The 18,004-nt window shown below is 55.5% G+C and overlaps 2 protein-coding genes across 2 annotated transcripts in view; both read left to right on the top strand.

The window, feature by feature from the left end:
* The window catches only part of LOC129704800 (coiled-coil domain-containing protein 3-like), a 213,945-nt gene that overhangs the window by 170,634 nt on the left and 25,307 nt on the right, over nt 1-18,004 (top strand). The gene's annotated exons all lie outside the window — the stretch shown is intronic.
* LOC129704802 (coiled-coil domain-containing protein 3-like) overlaps nt 14,264-18,004 on the top strand; it is a 29,048-nt gene continuing 25,307 nt past the window's right edge. The window contains exon 1 of the mRNA XM_055648159.1: nt 14,264-14,910. Coding sequence (XP_055504134.1) covers nt 14,555-14,910 — 356 coding nt within the window. The 5' untranslated portion in view covers nt 14,264-14,554. The remainder of the gene's footprint in view (nt 14,911-18,004) is intronic.

Here is an 18,004-nt window from a genome sequence, read left to right as displayed (position 1 = left end):
AGAGAATGGTGAATCTCTGGAACTCTCTGCCACAGAGGGTAGTTGAGGAGGCAGTTCATTGGCTATATTTAAGAGGGAGTTAGATGTGGCCCTTGTGGCTAAGGGGATCAGGGGGTATGGAGAGAAGGCAGGTACGGGATACTGAGTTGGATGATCAGCCATGATCATATTGAATGGCGGTGCAGGCTCGAAGGGCCGAAGGGCCGAATGGCCTACTCCTGCACCTAATTTCTATGTTTCTATGTTTCTATCAGCCGTGATCATATTGAATGGAGAATGGTGCAGGCTCGAAGGGCCGAATGGCCTACTACTGCACTTAATTTCTATGTTTCTATGTGTCCCTCTCCTCACCCCTCTCCCTCTGCCACCCATCTCTCTCCCCCACCCCCCTTCCCTCTCTACCACCACCCCCACCCTCTCTACCACCACCCCCTTCGCCTCTGTCCCTCTTCTACCACTCCCGCTACCCCTCCCTCCCTCCCCACTCTTCCACTTCTCTCCCACTCTCTCCTCCCCCACTCCTCACCCCTCTCCCATCCCTCTCTCCCCCACCCCTTCCCCCCCCCTCCCCCCCCCCCCCCCTTCCCCCCCCCCCCCCCCCCCCCCCCTCCTCCCCCCCCCCTCCCCCCCCCCCCCCCCCCCCCCCCCCCCCCCCCCCCCCCCCCCCCCCCCCCCCCCCCCCCCCCCCCCCCCCCTCTCCCCACCCCCCCTCCCCCAAGCTCTCTCCCCATCCCTCACCCCCTACCCCGCTCTCCTTTCCCTCCCAAATCTATCCCGTTTCCTCCTCCTCCCTCCCCTCTTCTCACCCCCCCCCGCAAAACGCCGTTGGGGAAACAGACCATAGAGGGAGTACAGAGAAGGTTCAACAGACTGATTCCTGGGATGTCAGGACTTTCAAATGAAGAAAGACTGGATAGACTTGGCTTGTACTCGCTAGATTTTAGAAGATTGAGGGGGGATCTTATAGAAACTTACAAAATTCTTAAGGGGTTGGACAGGCTAGATGCAGGAAGATTGTTCCAGATGTTGGGGAAGTCCAGAACAGGGGGTCACAGTTTAAGGATAAGGGGGAAATCCTTTATGACCGAGATGAGAAAAACATTTTTCACACAGAGAGTGGTGAATCTCTGGAATTCTCTGCCACAGAAGGTAGTTGAGGCAAGTTCATTGGCTATATTTAAGAGGGAGTTAGATGTGGCCCTTGTGGCTAAAGGGATCAGGGGGTATGGAGAGGAGGCAGGTACAGGATACTGAGTTGGATGATCATCCTTGATCATATTGAATGGTGGTGCAGGCTCGAAGGGCCGAATGGCCTACTGCACTTAATTTCTATGTTTCCCTCTCTTCACCCCTCTCCCTCTCCTCACCGCTCTCCCTCACCCCTCTCCCTCTCTCCCCTCACCCCCTTCCCTCTCTACCCCACCCCCTTTCCTCTCTCCACCCGCCCCCTTCCCCCTCCCCCTCTCCTCCTCCCTCGCACTCCCCACTCTTTCCCGTCTCTCCCTCCTCCCCTCCCTCCCCATCCCACCCTCCCCCACATCTCTCTCCCCATCCCCCTCTCTCACCCCCCTACCCCGCTCTCCTTTCCCTCCCAAATCTGTCATGTTTCCTCCTCCTCCTCTCCCCTCCCTCCCCTCTTCTCACCCACCCCCCCCCCCCCCCCATCCCCCCACCTGTGAGTTTGGGGGGTGGTTAATTTGAGTGTGATGCCGCAGCCCCTACTCCCCCTCCCCCCCCCCCCCCCGCAAACGCTGTTGGGGAAACAGACCCAACGAGTCTGCACTTGGTCTAGTATAGATATAAAACTCAAATCAGTCCGCCTGCCGTCCGGCTGCCGTCCGGCTGCATTTCTTCCTTTGATTCATTGCCACGCTCAATCCAGACGCTCAATCGCCAAGATATTTTCCATTTCGGTAGAGATTTCGCTTTTCTTTCTAAGTATCCACTCCTCATTTCATTTCGTCGTGTTGAAGTACATGTTTTTAATCAAATCCTTCTCCCCACCCACCCCCAAGTATTTCAAAAATAAACAGGCTTCTCCATTTACATGTCAGCTTCCAACACACTTCGAAACAAAGTTGCAAGAGAGGAACACTGAACTTTTCACTGCTGCAGCAGGCAGGGGAGGGCTGCAATCTTACATTTGGGAACGGGCTCAGTTCCAATGGAGGAGACGGGTGCATGGTGGAATATTGGGTTGGGGGATCACACCATTGGGGGAGCAGACCCAACGGGTCTGCACTTGGTCTAGTATATTACTAAAACTCTTATCTTGTATGTTTGTTTGTTCCAGTACACGATAGCAAGTTTCATTCAGATTGATGTTATAATTTACAAATTATTCACATTTTAAACTTTTCCACTTGCCGTGCACGTCAGCTGCATTCAACATTAAAATGGGATCCGCGCCTACACAGTTGTGGCCCGTTGATGTAATACTTACATGTTCATCTTGCATCACAACAGTAAGATGGCCGCCGGATCCGCGCATTATATTTTACAAGTTATTGACATTTAAACATTTAAAAAAGCCCACTTTAAGAAGAATAAATGTGACCGTGCTGTAAGAGTTTGCTGGCAGTTGCAGCTATGACGTCACAATGGCATCTCACAGTCCTCCAATCACAATGGAATCTCATTTACATATGCTGCTGTGAATATTCCGCCACTCGACAATTACATCTCAGCTGAATCTTAGCTGCCACCCGCCTTACTCACCTTTGTCCCGTGGTCGTTCGTGTCAAGTTTGATGTTATATTTCACGTTACTGATATTTGAAAGTTGAGTCAGAGATTCTGGCAGTTAGAAGCTATGACATCACAATGGGATCTCACAGTTCTCCAATCATAAAGGGATCCTATTTACATATGTTGCCAATTATATCACAATGGGATAAGCATCTGATTTGTGTGTGTTGCCGGGTTAGTGTGTGTGGGGAGGGGGGGTTCAGGGTGTGGGGGGTGTGTGGTGTGGTGTGGGTGTGTGGGGTGTTAGGGTATGTGTTATGTGGGGTGTTTGTGTGTGTGGGGTGTGTGGGGGTTAGTGTGTGGGGGGTTAGTGTGTGGGGGGTGGTAGTGTGTGTGGGGGAGTAGTGTGTGGGGGGATTAGTGTGGGGGGGTTAGTGTGTGTGGGATTAGTGTGTGGGGGGGATTAGTGTGTGTGGGGGGGTTAGTGTGTGGGGGTTAGTGTGTGGGGGGATTAGTGTGTGTGGGGATTAGTGTGTGTGAGGGTTAGTGTGTGTGTGTGGGGGGGTTGTGTGTGGGTGGGGTGGGGGTTAGTGTGTGTGGGGATTAGTGTGTGGGGGGTGGTGTGTGTTGGTTTGGGTGGTTAGGGTTAGTGTGTGGGTGGGGTGTGGGTGGGTGGTTGAGGTGGGTGTGTGGGGGGGGTTAGTGGGGGGGTAGTGTGTGGGGGGGTGTGTGGTGTGGTGGGGGGGTGTTAGGGGGTGGGGGGTTAGGCAGCGAGGTTGTGGGGGGGTTAGTGTGTGTGGGGGGTTAGTGTGTGTGGGGGATTAGTGTGTGGGGGGTTAGTGTGGGGGGGATTAGTGTGTGGGGGGGGGGTGTGTGTGTGGGGGGGAGTGTGTGTGTGTGTGTGTGGGGATTAGTGTGTGGGGGGTAGTGTGTGTGGGGGGGGTTAGTGTGTGGGGGGATTAGTGTGTGGGGGGTGGTGTGTGTGTGGGGGGGATTAGTGTGTGTGGGGGTTAGTGTGTGTGGGGGGGTGTTAGTGTGTGTGGGGGGTTAGTGTGTGTGGGGGGGTAGTGTGTGGGGGGGAGTAGTGTGTGGGGGGATGAGTGTGTGTGGGGGGGTTAGTGTGTGTGGGGGGATTAGTGTGTGTGTGTGTGTGTGGGGTGGGGTTAGTGTGTGTGGGGGGGGGTAGTGTGTGTGGGGGGTTAGTGTGTGTGGGGGTTAGTGTGTGTGGGGGGTGTGTGTGTGGGGTTGTTAGTGTGTGTTGGGGGGTTAGTGTGTGTGGGGGTTAGTGTGTGTGGGGGTTGTTGAGTGTGTGGGGGGTTAGTGTGTGTGGGGGGGGTGTGTGTGGTGGGTGTGTGTGTGTGGGGGGTTAGTGTGTGTGTGGGAGGTTAGTGTGTGTGTGGGAGGTTAGTGTGTGTGTGTGGGGGGGTTAGTGTGTGTGGGGGGTTAGTGTAGTGTGGGGGGGTTAGTGTGTGTGGGGGTTAGTGTGTGGGGGGTTGTGGGTGGGGGTTAGTGTGTGTGGGGGGGTGTGTGTGTGGGGTTAGTGTGTGTGGGGGTAGTGTGTGTGGGGTTAGTGTGTGTGGGGTTAGTGTGTGTGGGGGTTAGTGTGTGTGGGGGGGGTTAGGTGGGTGGGGGTTGTGTGTGTGGGGGTTAGTGTGTGGGGGATTAGTGTGTGTGGGGGTTTATGTGTGGGTGTGTGTGGGGTGGGGTAGTGTGTGGGTTAGGGTTGTGTGTGTGGGTTAGTGGTTAGTGTGTGTGTTTCTCGGTTAGTGTGTGTGTGGGGGTTTGTGTGGGGGGGGGGGGGTTAGTGTGTGGTGGGGGGTTAGTGTGTGTGGGGGGTAGTGTGTGGGGGTTAGTGTGTGTGTGGGGGGGGTTAGTGTGTGTGGGGGGGTTAGTGTGTGTGTGGGGGTTAGTGTGTGGTGGGGTTTGTGTGTGGGGTGGGGGTTAGTGTGTGTGTGGGGGGGTTAGTGTGTGTGTGTGTTATGCGTTAGTGTGTGTGGGGGTGGTTAGTGTGTGTGTGGGGGGTTAATGTGTGTGCGGGGGGGTTAGTGTGGGGGTGGGGGGTTAGTGTGTGTAGGAGCAGTATGTGTGTGGGCGGGTTAGTGTGTGTGGGGGGTTAGTGTGTGGGGGGGGTTAGTGTGTGGGGGGGGTTTAGTGTGTGGGGGGGGTTAGTGTATGTGTGGGGGGTTAGTGTGTGTGGGGGGGGGTGTGTAGTGGTGTTAGTGTTGGGGGGGTTAGGTGTGGGGGTGTGTGGGTGGGTGGTGTGTGGGGTTTAGTGTGTGGGGGGGGTTAGTATGTGTGTGTGGTTTGTGTGTGTGGGGGGGTTAGTGTGTGGGGGGTTTTAGTGTGTGGGGGGGGTTAGTGTGTGTGTGTGCATGTGTGCGTGTGTGGGGGGGTTAGTGTGTGTGGGGGGGGTTAGTGTGGTGGGGGGTTAGTGTGTGTGGGGGGGGTAGTGTGTGTGGGGGGGGTTAGTGTGTGTGTGGGGGGTTAGTGTGTGGGGGGGGTTAGTGTGTGTGGGGGGGTGTGTGTGTGTGTGTGGGGGTTTAGTGTGTGTGGGAGGGTTAGTGTGGGGGGGTTAGTGTGTGGGGGGGTTAGTGTGTGTGGGGGGGGTAGTGTGTGTGGGGGGGGTTAGTGTGTGGGGGGGGTTTAGTGTTAGTGTGGGGGGTTAGTGTGTGTGGGGGGGGTTAGTGTGTGTGGGGGGGGGGTAGTGTGTGTGTGGGGGGTGTTAGGTGTGTGTGTGGGGGTTAGTGTGTGTGGGGGGGGTTGTAGTGTGTGGGGGGGGTGTAGGTGTGTGTGGGGGGTTAGTGTGTGTGGGGGGGTTAGTGTGTGTGGGGGGTTAGTTGTGTGTGTGGGGTTAGTGTGTGTGGGGGGTTAGTGTGTGTGGGGGGGGGTAGGAGGGTAGGTGGGGGGGGTTTAGTGTGTGGGGGGGGGGGTTAGTGTGTGGGGGGGTAGAGTCTGTGTGTGGGGGGGTTAGTGTGTGTGGGGGTTAGTGTGTGTGTGGGGGTTAGGGTGTGTGTGGGGGGTTGGTGTGTGTGGGGGGGTTAGTGTGTGGGGGGGGGGGGTTAGTGTGTGTGGGGGGGGTTAGTGTGTGTGGGGGATAGTTGTGTGGGGTTAGTGTGTGGTGGGGGTTTAGTGCGTGGGGGGGGGTTAGTGTGTGGGGGGTTAGTGTGTGGGGGGGGGTTAGTGTTGGGGGGGATTAGTGTGTGGGGGGTTCGTTAGTGTGTGGGGGGGTTAGTGTTTGTGGGGGTTAGTGGGTTGGTGGGGGGGTGTGTTTGTGTGGGGGGTAGGGGTGGGGGGGTGGGTGTTTGTGTGTGGGGTTAATTAGGGTTAGTGTGTTAGGGGGATTAGTGTGTGGGGGGGGGGTTAGTGTGTTGGGGGGGTTAGTGTGTGTGGGGGGTTGTTGTGTGTGGGGGGTTAGTGTGTGTGGGGGGGTTAGTGTAGTGTGGGGGGGTTAGTGTGTGTGTTGTGGGGGTTAGTGTGTGGGGGGGTTTGTTTTTTTTAGTGTGGGTTATTGTTAGGGGGGGTTAGGGTCGTGTTAGGGGGTAGTGTGGGTGGGGGGGGTTGTGTGTGTGTGGGGGGGTAATAGTTTTAATAATTTGTGTTATTATGTGGGGGGGTTATTATGTGTGTGTGTGGGGGGGGTTAGTATGTGTGTGGGGTTAGTGGTTAGTGGGGTATAGTGTGTGGGGGGGGTTAGTGTTGTGGGGGGGTTAGTGGTGTGTGGGGGGTTAGTGTGTGGGGGGGGTTTAAGTAGTGTGTGGGGGGTGAGTTTTAGTGTGTGTGTGGGGTGGGTTAGTGTGTTGTGTGGGGGTTAGTTGTGTGGAATGGGGGGTTAGTGTGTTCTGGTGTGGGGGGTTAGGTGTGTGGGGGGGTTAGTGTGTGGGGGGGGTTAGTGTGTGTGGGGGGGGTGTGTGTGTTAACTGGGGGTTAGTGTATAAATAAGATTGTGGGGGGAATTAGTTATTGTGTGTGTGTGTGTGGGGGGGGGTAGTGTGTGTGGGGGGGCGTTTAGTAGTGTGTGTGGGGGGGGTTAGTGTGTGTGGGGGGGGTTAGTGAGTGGGGTGGGGTTAGTGTGTGGGGGGGGTTAGTGTGTGTGGGGGGGGATAGTGTGTGGGGGGGGGTTAGTGTGTGGGGGGGGGTTAGTGTGGGTGTGTAAGTGTGGGGGGGGTTGTGTGTGGGGGGGTTAGTGTGTGGGGGGGTTAGTGTGTGGGGGGGTTAGTGTGTGTGGGGGGGGGGGGGTGTTAGTGTGTGGGTGGGGGGTTAGTGTGTGGGGGGGGGTTAGTGTGTGTGGGGGGTTAGTGTGGGGGGGTTAGTGTGTGTGGTTAGTGGGGGGTAGTGTGTGTGGGGGGGGTAGTAGTGTGTGGGGGGGGGTAGTGTGTGGGGTGGGGGTGGTAGTTAGTGTGGGGGGGATTAGTGTGTGGGGGGGGTTAGTGTGTGTGGGGGTTAGTGTGTGTGGTGTTAGTGTGTGTGGGGGGTTAGTGTGTGGGGGGGTTAGTGTGGGTGGGGGTGGGTGGGTGTGTGGGGGGGGGTGGGTGGGGTGGGGGGGGTTGGTGTGTGTGTGGGTGTGGGTTAGTGTGTGTGGGGGGGGTTAGTGTGTGTGGGGGGTTAGTGTGTGTGGGGGGTTAGTGTGTGTGGGGGTTGAGTGGTGGGGGGGTTAGTGTGTGTGGGGGGGTAGTAGTGTGGAGTGTGTGTGTGGGGGTTAGTGTGTGGGGGGTTAGGTGGGGGGGTTATGTATGTGTGGGGGGGGGTAGTGTGTGAGGGGGTTAGTGTGTGGGGTGGGGATATTAGTGTGTGGGGGTTAGTAGTGGAAGTGGGGGGGGTAGGGTAGTGTGGGGGGGTTAGTGTGTGTGGGGGGTTAGTGTTGTGGGGGGTAGTGTGTGTGGGGGGTAGTGTGGGGGGGGGGTTAGTGTGTGTGGGGGGTTAGTGGTGTGGGGGGGGGTATTAGTGTGTGGGGGGGATTAGTGTGTGGGGGTTAGGGTGTAGGGTTGTGTGGGGGCGGTTAGTGTGTGGGGGGGGAGTTAGTGTGTGGGGGTAGTGGTGTGGGGGGGTGGTGTGTGGGGGGGGTGGTGGTGGGGTGGGGGGATGGTGGAGGGGGGGTTTGTGTGTGGGGGGTTAGTGTGTGGGGGGGATTAGTGTGTGTGGGGGGTTAGTGGTGGGGGGGGTTAGTGTGTGGGGGGGGGGTTAGTGTGTGGGGGGTTAGGGTGTGGGGGGGGTAGTGTGTGGGGGGGAGTTTAGTGTGAGGGGGTTAGGGTTAGTGTGTGGTGGGGGGGGGGTTAGTGACGTGGGGGGGTTAGTGTGTGTGGGGTGATTAGTGTGTGTGGAGGGGTTAGTGGTGTGTGGGGATTAGTGTGTGTGGGGGAGAGGGGTAGTGTGTGGGGGGGGTTAGTGTGTGGGGATTAGGGGTTAGGGTTGTGGGGGGGGGTTAGTGTGTGGGGGGGTTATGGTTGGTGTGGGGGTTAGTGTGTGTGGGGGGTTAGTGTGTGGGGGGGGTTGAGGTGTGTGGGGGGTTAGTGTGTGTGTGGGGGGGGTTAGTGTGTGGGGGGGTTAGGGTGTGGGTGTGGGGGGGGTTAGTGTGTGTGGGGGGGTTAGTGTTAGTGTGGGTGGGGGGTTAGTGTGTGTGGGGGGGGGGGTTAGTGTGTGTGGGGGGATAGTGTGTGTGGGGGGTTAGTGGGGTTAGTGTGTGGGGGTTAGTGTGTGGGGGGGGTTAGTGTGTGGGGGGTTAGTGTGTGTGTGGGGGGGTTAGTGTGTGTGGGGGGGTTAGTGCGGTTAGTGGTGGGGGGTTAGTGTCACTTGTGTGGGGGTGGTAGTGTGTGTTGGGGGGGGGGTAGTGGTGTGGGGGGTTAGTGTGTGTGGTGGGGATTAGTTGTGTGTGGGTTATGTGGTGTGTGTGGGGGGATTAGTGTGTGGGGGGGGGTTAGTGTGTGTGGGGGGGTTAGTGTGTGTGGGGGTAGTGTGGTGGGGGAGTAGTGTGTGGGGGGGGGTTAGTGTGTGTGTGGGGATTAGTGTGTGGTGGGGGGATTAGTGTTGTGTGGGGGGGTGGGGATAGTGTGTGTGGGGGGGTTAGTGTAGTGTGTGGGGTGGGTTAGTGTGTGGGGGTTAGTGTTGTGTGGGGGGTGGGGGGGGGTTATGTGTGTGTGGGGGGTTAGTGTGTGTGGGGGGGGTTAGTGTGTGTGTGGGGATTGTAGTGGTGGGGTGGGGGTTAGTGTGTGTGTGGGGGGGGGTTAGTGTTGTGGGGGGGTTTGTGTGGCTGGGGGCTAGTGTGTGTGGGGATTAGTGTGTGTGGTGGGGTTTAGTGTGTGTGGGGGGTTAGTGTGTGTGGGGGGTTTAGTGTGTTGGGGGGGGTTAGTGTGTGTGGGGGTGTGGGGGTAGTGTGTGGGGGGTTAGGTGTGGGGGGGATGTGGTGGGGGGGTGTAGTGTGTGGGGAGGGTAGTGGTGTGTGGGGGGTTAGTGTGTGTGGGGGATTAGTGTGGTGGGGGGTTAGTGTGTGGGTGTAGTGTGGATTAGTGATCGTGTGGGGGGTTAGTGTGGGGGGTAGTGTGTGGGGGGATTAGTGGGGTGGGGGTTAGTGTGTGTGTGGGGTCATTAAGTGTGCGATGTGTGGGGGTGTTAGTGTGTGTGGGGGGTAGGTGTGTGTGGGGGGTTAGTGTGTGTGGGGGGGGTTAGTGTGTGGGGGGGGTGTTTTGTGTGGGGATAGTGGGTGTGGGGGGTTAGTGGTGTGGGGGTAGTGTGTGTGGGGGGTAGTGTGTGGTGGGGGATTAGTGTGTGGGGGGTTAGTGTGTGTGGGGGGATAGTGGTGTGGGGGATTAGGTGTGGTGGGGGGTGTTAGTGTGGTGGGGGGTTAGTGTGTGTGGGGATTAGTGTGTGTGGGGGGGTTAGTGTTAGTGTGTGGGGGGTTAGTGTGTGTGTGGGGGGGTTAGTGTGTGTGTGTGGTTAGTGTGTGTGTGGGTGTGGATAGTGTGTGTGGGGTTAGTGTGTGTGGGGGGGTTTGTGTGTGTGTGTGTGGTGAGTGTGTATAGGGGGGGTTAGTGTGTGTGGGGTTAGTGTGTGGTGGGGGGGTAGTGTGGGGTGGGGGGGTAGTGTGTGTGTGGGGATTAGTGTGTGTGGGGGGTTAGTGTGTGTGGGGGGGTTAGTGTGTGTGGGGGATTAGGTAGTGTGGGGGGGTAGTGTGTGTGTGGGGGGGGTAGGTGTGTGGTGGGGGGATTAGGTGTGTGTGGGGGGTAGTGTGTGTGGGGTTAGGTGTGTGTGGGGTTAGTGTGTGTGGGGGGTTCGTGTGTGGGGGGGTTAGTGTGTGGGTTAGTGTGTGTGTGGGGGGTTAGTGTGTGTGGGGGGGTTAGTGTGTGTGGGGATTAGTGTGTGGGGGGTGTAGTGTGTGTGGGTGGGTAGTGTGTGCCCTTGGGGGTTAGTTGTGGGGGGGGTTAGTGTGTGTGTGGGGGGGGGGGTTAGTGTGTGTGGGGGGTAGTGATGTAGGGTGGGTGTGGGGGTTAGTGTGGTGGGGGTTAGTGTGTGGGGGGGGGGTTAGTGTGGTTAGGAGTTAGTGGGGGTGGGGTTGGTGTTAGTGTGTGGGGGGGTTAGGGTTGTGGGGGGGGTTAGTGTATGTGGTGGGGTAAGGGGGTGGGGGGTTAGTGTGTGGGGGGATTAGTGTGTGGGGGGTTTAGTGTGTTGTGGGGGGTGTGGTGTGGGGGATAAAGGGTGTGGGGGGGGTGAATGTAGTGGGTGGGGGGGGGGTTAGTGTGTGTGGGGGGTTAGTGTGTGGGGGGGGTTCGTGTGTGTGTGGGGGTTAGTGTGTGTGGGGGTGGCTAGTGTGTGGGGGGGATTAGTGTGTGTGTGGGTTAGTAGTGTGGGGGGGGTTAGTGTGTGTGGGGGGTAGTGTGTGTGTGGGGGGGATTAGTGTGTGTGTGGGGGGTTAGTGTGTGGGGGGGTAGTTGTGTGTGGGGGATTAGTGTGTGGGGTTAGGGTTGTGGGGTGTGTGTGGGGGGTGTTAGGTGTGTGGGGGGGGTTAGTGAGTGTGGGGGGGGTTAGTGTTGTGGGGGGTAGGTGTGTGGGGGGTAGTTAGTGTGTGGGGGGGGTTAGTGTGTGGGGGGGTTAGAGTGTGTTTGTGGGGGGGGTAGGGTGTGTGGGGGGATGGTGTGTGGGGGGGTATGTGTGTGGGGGGGGTTAGTGTGTGTGGGGGTTAGTGTGTGTGGGGGGGTTAGTGGTGGGGGGGGTTAGTGTGGGGGGGGATTGTGTGTGTGGGGGGGGGTTAGTGTGTGGGGGCTAAGTGGGGGGGGTAGTGTGTGTGGGGGGGGGGTGTAGGGTGTGGGGGGGGGTTAGTGGTGGGTGGGGTTAGTGTGTGTGGGGGGGGGGGTTAAGTGTGTGTGGGGGGGGTTAGTGTGTGTGGGGGGATTAGTGTGTGTGGGGGGGTTAGGTGTTGTGGGGGGGGTTAGTGTGTGTGGGGGGGTAGTGTAGTGGGGGGGGGGGAGTGTGTCTAGGTGTGGGGGATTAGTGTGTGGGGGGGATAGTGGTGTGTGGGGGGTTAGTGTGTGTGGGGGGGGTAGCTGTGGGGGGGGGGGGGGTAGTGTGTGTGGGGGGTTAGTTAGTGTGTGGGGGGATTAGGTGTGTGTGTGGGGGTTAGTGTGTGTGGGGGGGGATTAGTAGTGTGGGGGGGTAGTGGTGTGGGGGTTAGTGGGTGGGGGTGTGTGGGGGGGATAGTGTGTGGGTGGGGGATTAGTGTGTGTGGGGGGGGGTTAGTGTGTGGGGGGTAGTAGGGTGTGGGGGGTTAGTGTGTGGGGGGGTTAGTGTGTGGGGGGTGGTGGGGTGTGTGTGGGGTGTTAGTGTGTGGGGGGTTAGTGTGTGGGGGGGGGGGTAGTGGTGGGTGGGGGATTAGATTTGAGTTGGTGGGGGGAGGGTTAGTGTTTGGGGGGAGTAGTGTGTGGGGGGGGGTTAGTGTGGTGGGGGGGTTAGTTTGTGTGTGGGGGGGGGTAGTGTGTGGGGGGGTTAGTGTGTGGGGGGTTAGTGTGTGTGGGGGGGTTAGTGTGTGGGGGGTTAGTGTGTGGGTGGGGGATAGTGTGTGGGGGGTTAGTGTGGTGGGGGGTTAGTGTGTGTGGGGGTTTAGTGTGTGTGTGGGGGGTTAGTGTGGTGGGGGGTTAGTGTTAGGTGTGTGGGGGGGGTTAGTGTGGGGGGTTAGTGTGGTGGGGGTGTGTGGGGGGGGGTTAGTGTGTGGGGGGTTAGTGTGTGGGGGTGGGGTGTGGGTGGGGGGTTAGTGTGTGTGTGGGGGTTAGTGTGTGTGGGTGGGGGGGTAGTGTGGGTGTGGGGGTTTAGTGTGTGTGTGGGGGGTTAGTGTGTGTGGGGGGGTGTGTGTGGTGGGGGGTTGTTAGTGTGTGGGGGGGTTAGTGTGTGGGGGGGGTTAGTGTGTGTGGGGGGGTTAGTGTGTGTGGGGGGTTAGTGTGTGTGGGGGGGTTAGTGTGTGGGGGGGGTTAGTGTGTGTGTGGGGGTTAGTGTGTGGGGGGGGTTAGTGTGTGGGGGGGGGGTGTGTGTGGGTGTGGTGTGGGGGTTAGTGTGTGTGGGGGGTTAGTGTGTGGGGGGGTTAGTGTGTTGTGGGGGGGGGTTAGTGTGTGTGGGGGATTAGTGTGTGGGGGGGGGTTAGTGTGTGGTGGGGGGGGTAGTGTGTGTGGGGGTGTTAGGGGTTAGTGTGTGTGGGGGGGGTTAGTGTGTGTGGGGGGGTTAGTGTGTGGGGGGGTTAGTGTGTGGGGGGGTTAGGTGTGTGTGGGGGTTAGTGTGTGGGGGGGGGGGTGTGTGTGGGGGGTTAGTGTGTGTGTGGGGGGTTAGTGTGTGGGGGGATTAGTGTGTGTGGGGGGTTAGTGGGGTTGGGGTTAGTGTGGGGGGGGTTAGTGTGTGGGGGGGGTTAGTGTGTGGTGGGGGGATTAGTGTGTGGGGGGGGGTTAGTGTGTGTGGGGGGGTGTGGGGGGTTAGGTGGGGGGGGGTGTGTGTGTGGGGGGTGTGTGTGTGTGGGGGGGGTTAGTGTGTGGGGGGGATTAGTGGGTGTGTGGGGGGGGTTAGTGTGTGGGGGGGGTTAGTGTGTGGGGGGGTTAGTGTGTGTGGGGGGGGGGGTTAGTGTGTGGGGGGGGTTAGTGTGTGGGGGGGTTTAGTGTGTGGGGGGTTAGTGTGTGGGGGGTGGGGGGGGGGGTGTGTGTGTGGGGGGGGGGTTAGTGGGGTGGTGGGGTTAGTGGGTGTGTGGGGGGGGTTAGTGTGTGTGGGGGTGTTAGTGTGTGTGGGGGGGATTAGTGTGTGTGGGGGGGTTAGTGTGTGTGGGGGGGTTAGTGTGTGTGGGGTGTGTGTGTGGGGGTTAGTGTGTGGGGGGGTTAGTGTGTGTGGGGGGTTAGTGTGTGTGGGGGGTTAGTGTGTGTGTGGGGGGTTAGTGTGTGTGGGGGGGTAGTGTGTGTGGGGGGTTAGTGTGTGTGGGGGGTTAGTGTGTGTGGGGGGTTACTGTGTGTGTGGGAGGTCAGTATGTGTGTGGGGGGTTAGTATGTGTAGGAGCAGTGTGTGTGTGGGGGGGTTAGTGTGTGTGGGGGGGTTAGTGTGTGTGGGGGGTTAGTGTGTAGGGGGGTTAGTGTGTGGGGGGGTTAGTGTGTATGGGGGGGGTTAGTGTGTGTGGGGGGTAGGGTGTAGTGTGTGTGGGGGGTTAGTGTGTGGGGGGGGTTAGTGTGTGTGGGGGGTTAGTGTGTGTGTGGGGGGTTAGTGTGTGAGGGGGTTAGTGTGTGGGGGGTTAGTGTGTTGCAACACGGTACAAGTGACAATAAACTAAACTGATCGAAGGGTTTCGGCCCGAAATGTTGCCTATTTCCTTCTCTCCATAGATGCTGCTGCACCCGCTGAGTTTCTCCAGCATTTGTGTGTACCTTCGATTTTCCAGCATCTGCAGTTCCTTCTTAATAACTAAACTGATCTTTTCGTTCCACTATTTTACTGTTCCATTACAAAAATCTTCTCAAAGGATGCCTACTTTGAACAAGTTTTCCTCCTGTCTGAAGAAGGGCCCCAACCCGATGTCGCCTGACTGTTTCCATAAACAGATGCTGCCTGGCCCGCCGAGTTCCTCCAGCACTATGTATTTTGCTCAATAATCCCGCACCTGCAGTTCCGTGTGCCTCCCATTGCTCAGTTTTTCGCATCGATAGCTGTAAAATAGTTTGCGAATTAAGGACTGAAACGCGTTGACTCTGTGTTTCGTAGTTACAGTCTAACAATCTTCCCGTAAAACAAGTCATTTTTTTCAAATTATATTTTTAAACCATTAAGGTGGAATGTTTACTTTCAGAAATCCGGTCGGGTTTTTGGAGGAACTAAGTGACTGTAGTAACATTAAAAATAAACTCGTCGCAAGCAGAAACTGGCTGAATAAACTCGCTGGAAACCCAGGCAGTCTTCAATAACATGAGCGCAAGGTTTTCTTTTCATCCAGTTCTCTAAATCCTTATGAACATGGGGATAGATTTGGACCGGTGCCACGGTAGAGGGTGGCTGTCACTTTAAGAAAATGCTGGCGACTCAAACCCCCTTGAAAAATGATCTTGCTTCTAAGTGAGGTTTTTTTTTTTTTACGGATTTGTATTCAGTGCCCGGCCATACATTAACCACAAACCCACACACACTCTCTCTCGCTCTCACACACAGCAACTCACATGGATCTCGTTAGATAGCCTTTATATTTGCATTCTCTAACACACCTTCAACTGGCGCAGAGTGGTCGAAGGACAGCGAGAGTGACGCAGGGAGGGTTTAGGCAAAGTTAAGAGGATCCCCAACCTTACAAAAGAAGCAAGCACACAGTGCATCGCCCCATCGGCGGGAACCTTTCTGACCCTCTGCTACCACAGGGCTCGGCCGCTGTCAGGATGGGCTGGGTGAGCGCACTCTTGCTCCTCACGGTCATTGGGGAAGTTTGGACCTGTCTCTTTCACCGCGACTGGAGACCGCAAAGTGAGCAGTGCCGAGCCGAACTGGCCGAGACCATCGTATATGCCAAGGTGTTGGCCATCTACAAGGATACCTACAGCGTGTACAACTACCTCCCTTGGCAATATAACACTGATCTGTTCTATTCGGCGGAGGTGGAACTGTTGTGTGACCAAGCTTGGGGCAGCATGCTGGAGATGCCGGCTGGAGCCAGGTTTAACCTGACTGGACTGGGCTACTTCCTCTGTCACTCTTACACTGTCATGGAAAACAACACCTATTATTTCTTCATCAGGTAGGACGGCGGGGGCAGTGGGTGAATGGTGGAGGGAGGGTCATGTGTGGTCGCTGGGTGAGAGGGGGGAAGGGGGGGGGGGGTGCTTCATTGTGCCAAGCCAGCACCCCGAAAGGTGGACTTTATTTGATCTACGCTGCCGAGACAATTGCATTTATGTCGATCCTATTTGCAATCGCACCTTAAAACCAGTTAGTTTCAATGCAAGTCGGAATGTGTAGAGAGTAACTGCAGACGCTGGTTTACATCGAATATATACACAAAAAGCTGGAGTACGTCAGCTGGTCAGGCAGCATCTCTGGAGTTCTACCGTATTGTTCCCCATGGGGGACTTGCCAGTAACTTCAATGCCTTTCACTCGAACGTTCATCAAACGCTTGTCTCCGCTCACTTAACTTAACTGCAAAAGATAGACACAAAATGCTGGGGTAACTCAGCGGGACAGGTAGCATCTCTGGTCGGGTCGCGACCCTTCTTCAGACCATACGGCAACTTTAATGCCACTAGGCTTAAGTTCAAATGCCATTCGTGAATATGTGGGTCGTTCAACTTCCTGGCTGCCTCCTTGAGACAGGACCGTGGATTCCTAACTGTCCGTGCAGTTATTTAGATCTTTTGCAGGGTAAAGAATAGCGAGGGCTAAAAAAATGAACAAATAGAGATGTGGGGGGAAGGAACTGCAGATGCTGGTTTAAACCGAAAGATAGACACAAAATGCAGGAATCATTCAGCGGGTCAGACAGCATCTCTGGAGAGAAGGAATATGTGACGTCTCGGGTGGAGACCTTTCTTCAGAGGTGGATTGTGCTAATATGGTGACTGAACTGCAGACACCGCTTAAAAGTAGAGACAGCCGGCACGATCTTCTTTCCACACTTGTTGATTCATTGTACTGGTGTTTGGGAAATAATTGTGTTAGTGCTTTGGCGGTTCTGGGACAGGGATGCAGGTTTGAGTATATGGCTCTTTGGGTGAAGATATGATGCGCTGTAGAGGAGAGGGAAGCTTCTGTTCAGCTCTTCTGACATTAGAGAAGCACAGAGTTGTTTCTGCCCCAAAATAGACACAAAATGCTGGAGTAACTCAGCGGGTCAGGCAGCATCTCAGGACAAAAGGAGTAGATGGCGTTTTGGGTCGAAACCTTTCATCAGACTCAACTCAAAGGCAGTTGCTATTGCCCATCTAACGTGGACATGTCCCTGGAAAGGGGGGAGATTGTTGTCTACCTGTTGCAGATACAAACTTCCTGATTCAAATTGGGATGGGTATGCTTACATCTATTTGATGGGCAGCTCTGAGGCAAAGGTCTTTGTCTCCCTGAACGAGATATTCCGATACGGACATTTCAGTGATGTTTTTCACATGAGAAACTGTTCTACTGAATTGCCACTTGCTGCCTGATTCAGAATTCTATCTGATGCACATGTCCAGATGTGAACGCAGTGAGTGACCAATGTTCCTTTACGCCCTCCAAATACGGCGGAGGAACGGTGGCACAGCGGTAGAGTTGGTGCCTTACAGCGCTTGCAGCGCCGGAGACCTGGGTTCGGGTGCTGTCTGTATGGAGTTTGCACGTTCTCCCCGTGGCCACGTGGGTTTTATGTGTGCAGGCTTGTGTTAATTAATCGGTGAGCCGACGGGCCAGTTTCAGCTCTGTATCTCTAAAAACTAAAACATTTAACTTGGGTGAGCTTTTGAGGAAATTACAGGGTGATGCAGGGACATGTGGTTGGTATGGGCAAGTTTAGACTTTTAGATTTGAGACTTTAGAGATACAGCACGGAAACAGGCCTTTAGACCCACCGTGTCCGCACTGATCAACAATCACCCCATACACTAGCACTATCCTACACACGAGGGGCAATTTCACCAAAACCAATTTGCCTACAACACCTTTGGAGTGCGGGTGGGAACCGGAGCACCAGTGAAAACCCTCGTGGTCCAAGTGAGACCGTACAAACTCTGTACAGACAGCACCCTTAGTCAGAATCGAACCCAGGTCTCTGGCCCTGTGAGCAGCAACTCTATCTCTGCGCCACTGTTGGGCCGAGGGGCCTGTTTCCCCGCTGTTTGACTGTGACTCTAGGACCACGGGTGAACAAAGAGGAAGATTATTGCCTTCCCTCACAGTGGGGAAACGTTGATTCTGCTGTATGGGGATGTTCATGTTCAATTCTATCGTATTTTGTGTTCTTTTTATTCATATGGCTGTATGGTAACTCAAATCTCACTGTACCAATTGGTGCATGCGACAATAAATGTAACAAACTGGAACGATTGATGCGGGTAGGGCAGTAGAAGTTATGTATAGTATGTGGATTTTAGTAAGGCATTTGATAAATGCAGGGTAATTCAGAAGATTGAGATGCATGGGATCAATGTGACTTGGTAGTTTGGATTCAAAACTGGCTTACCCATTGAAGACAGTCATTCTGGCTGGAGGTCTGTGACCAGTGGTGTTCCATAGAGATATGTGCTGAGACATCTGTTATTTGTGATATACATAACTTGGATTAAACTGTAGATTGGGTTGGCACAATAGTAAGTGTGCAGACACCTATATTGGTGAAGTGGCAGATAGTGAGGAAAGCTGTCAAAGGACGCAGTGAGGTATGGATATTTTACAGATATGGGAGGAAAAATGGCAGGAGTTTAATCTGAGCAAATGTGAGGTCTTGCACTTTGGGAGATGAAATTTAAAGGGAAAGTATACAGTTAATGACAAGACCCTTAACCGCGTTAATGTACAGAGGGATATTGGGGTCCAAGTTCATATCTCCTTATAAATAACATCACAAACAGAGAGAGTGGTAAAGAAGGTGTATGGTATACTTGCCTTCATATAAACATAGAAAATAGGTGCAGGAGTAGACCCCTTGTTCTGGACTTCCCCAACATCGAGAACAATCTTCCTGCATCTAGCCTGTCCAACCCCTTAAGAATTTTGTAAGTTTCTATAAGATCCCCCCTCAATCTTCTAAATTCTAGCGAGTACAAGCCGAGTCTATCCAGTCTTTCTTCATAAGGTGTCCTTGAGACTCTTGAAAGGCGCCCATAAATAAAATTTATTATTATTATATGAAAGTCCTGACAT

This window comes from Leucoraja erinacea, chromosome 16 (genome assembly GCF_028641065.1).
Source record: "Leucoraja erinacea ecotype New England chromosome 16, Leri_hhj_1, whole genome shotgun sequence".
Classification (NCBI taxonomy): Eukaryota; Metazoa; Chordata; class Chondrichthyes; order Rajiformes; family Rajidae; genus Leucoraja; species Leucoraja erinaceus.
Note: the sequence above shows the minus strand (reverse complement) of the source record. Positions and strands in the feature narration are given on the sequence as shown.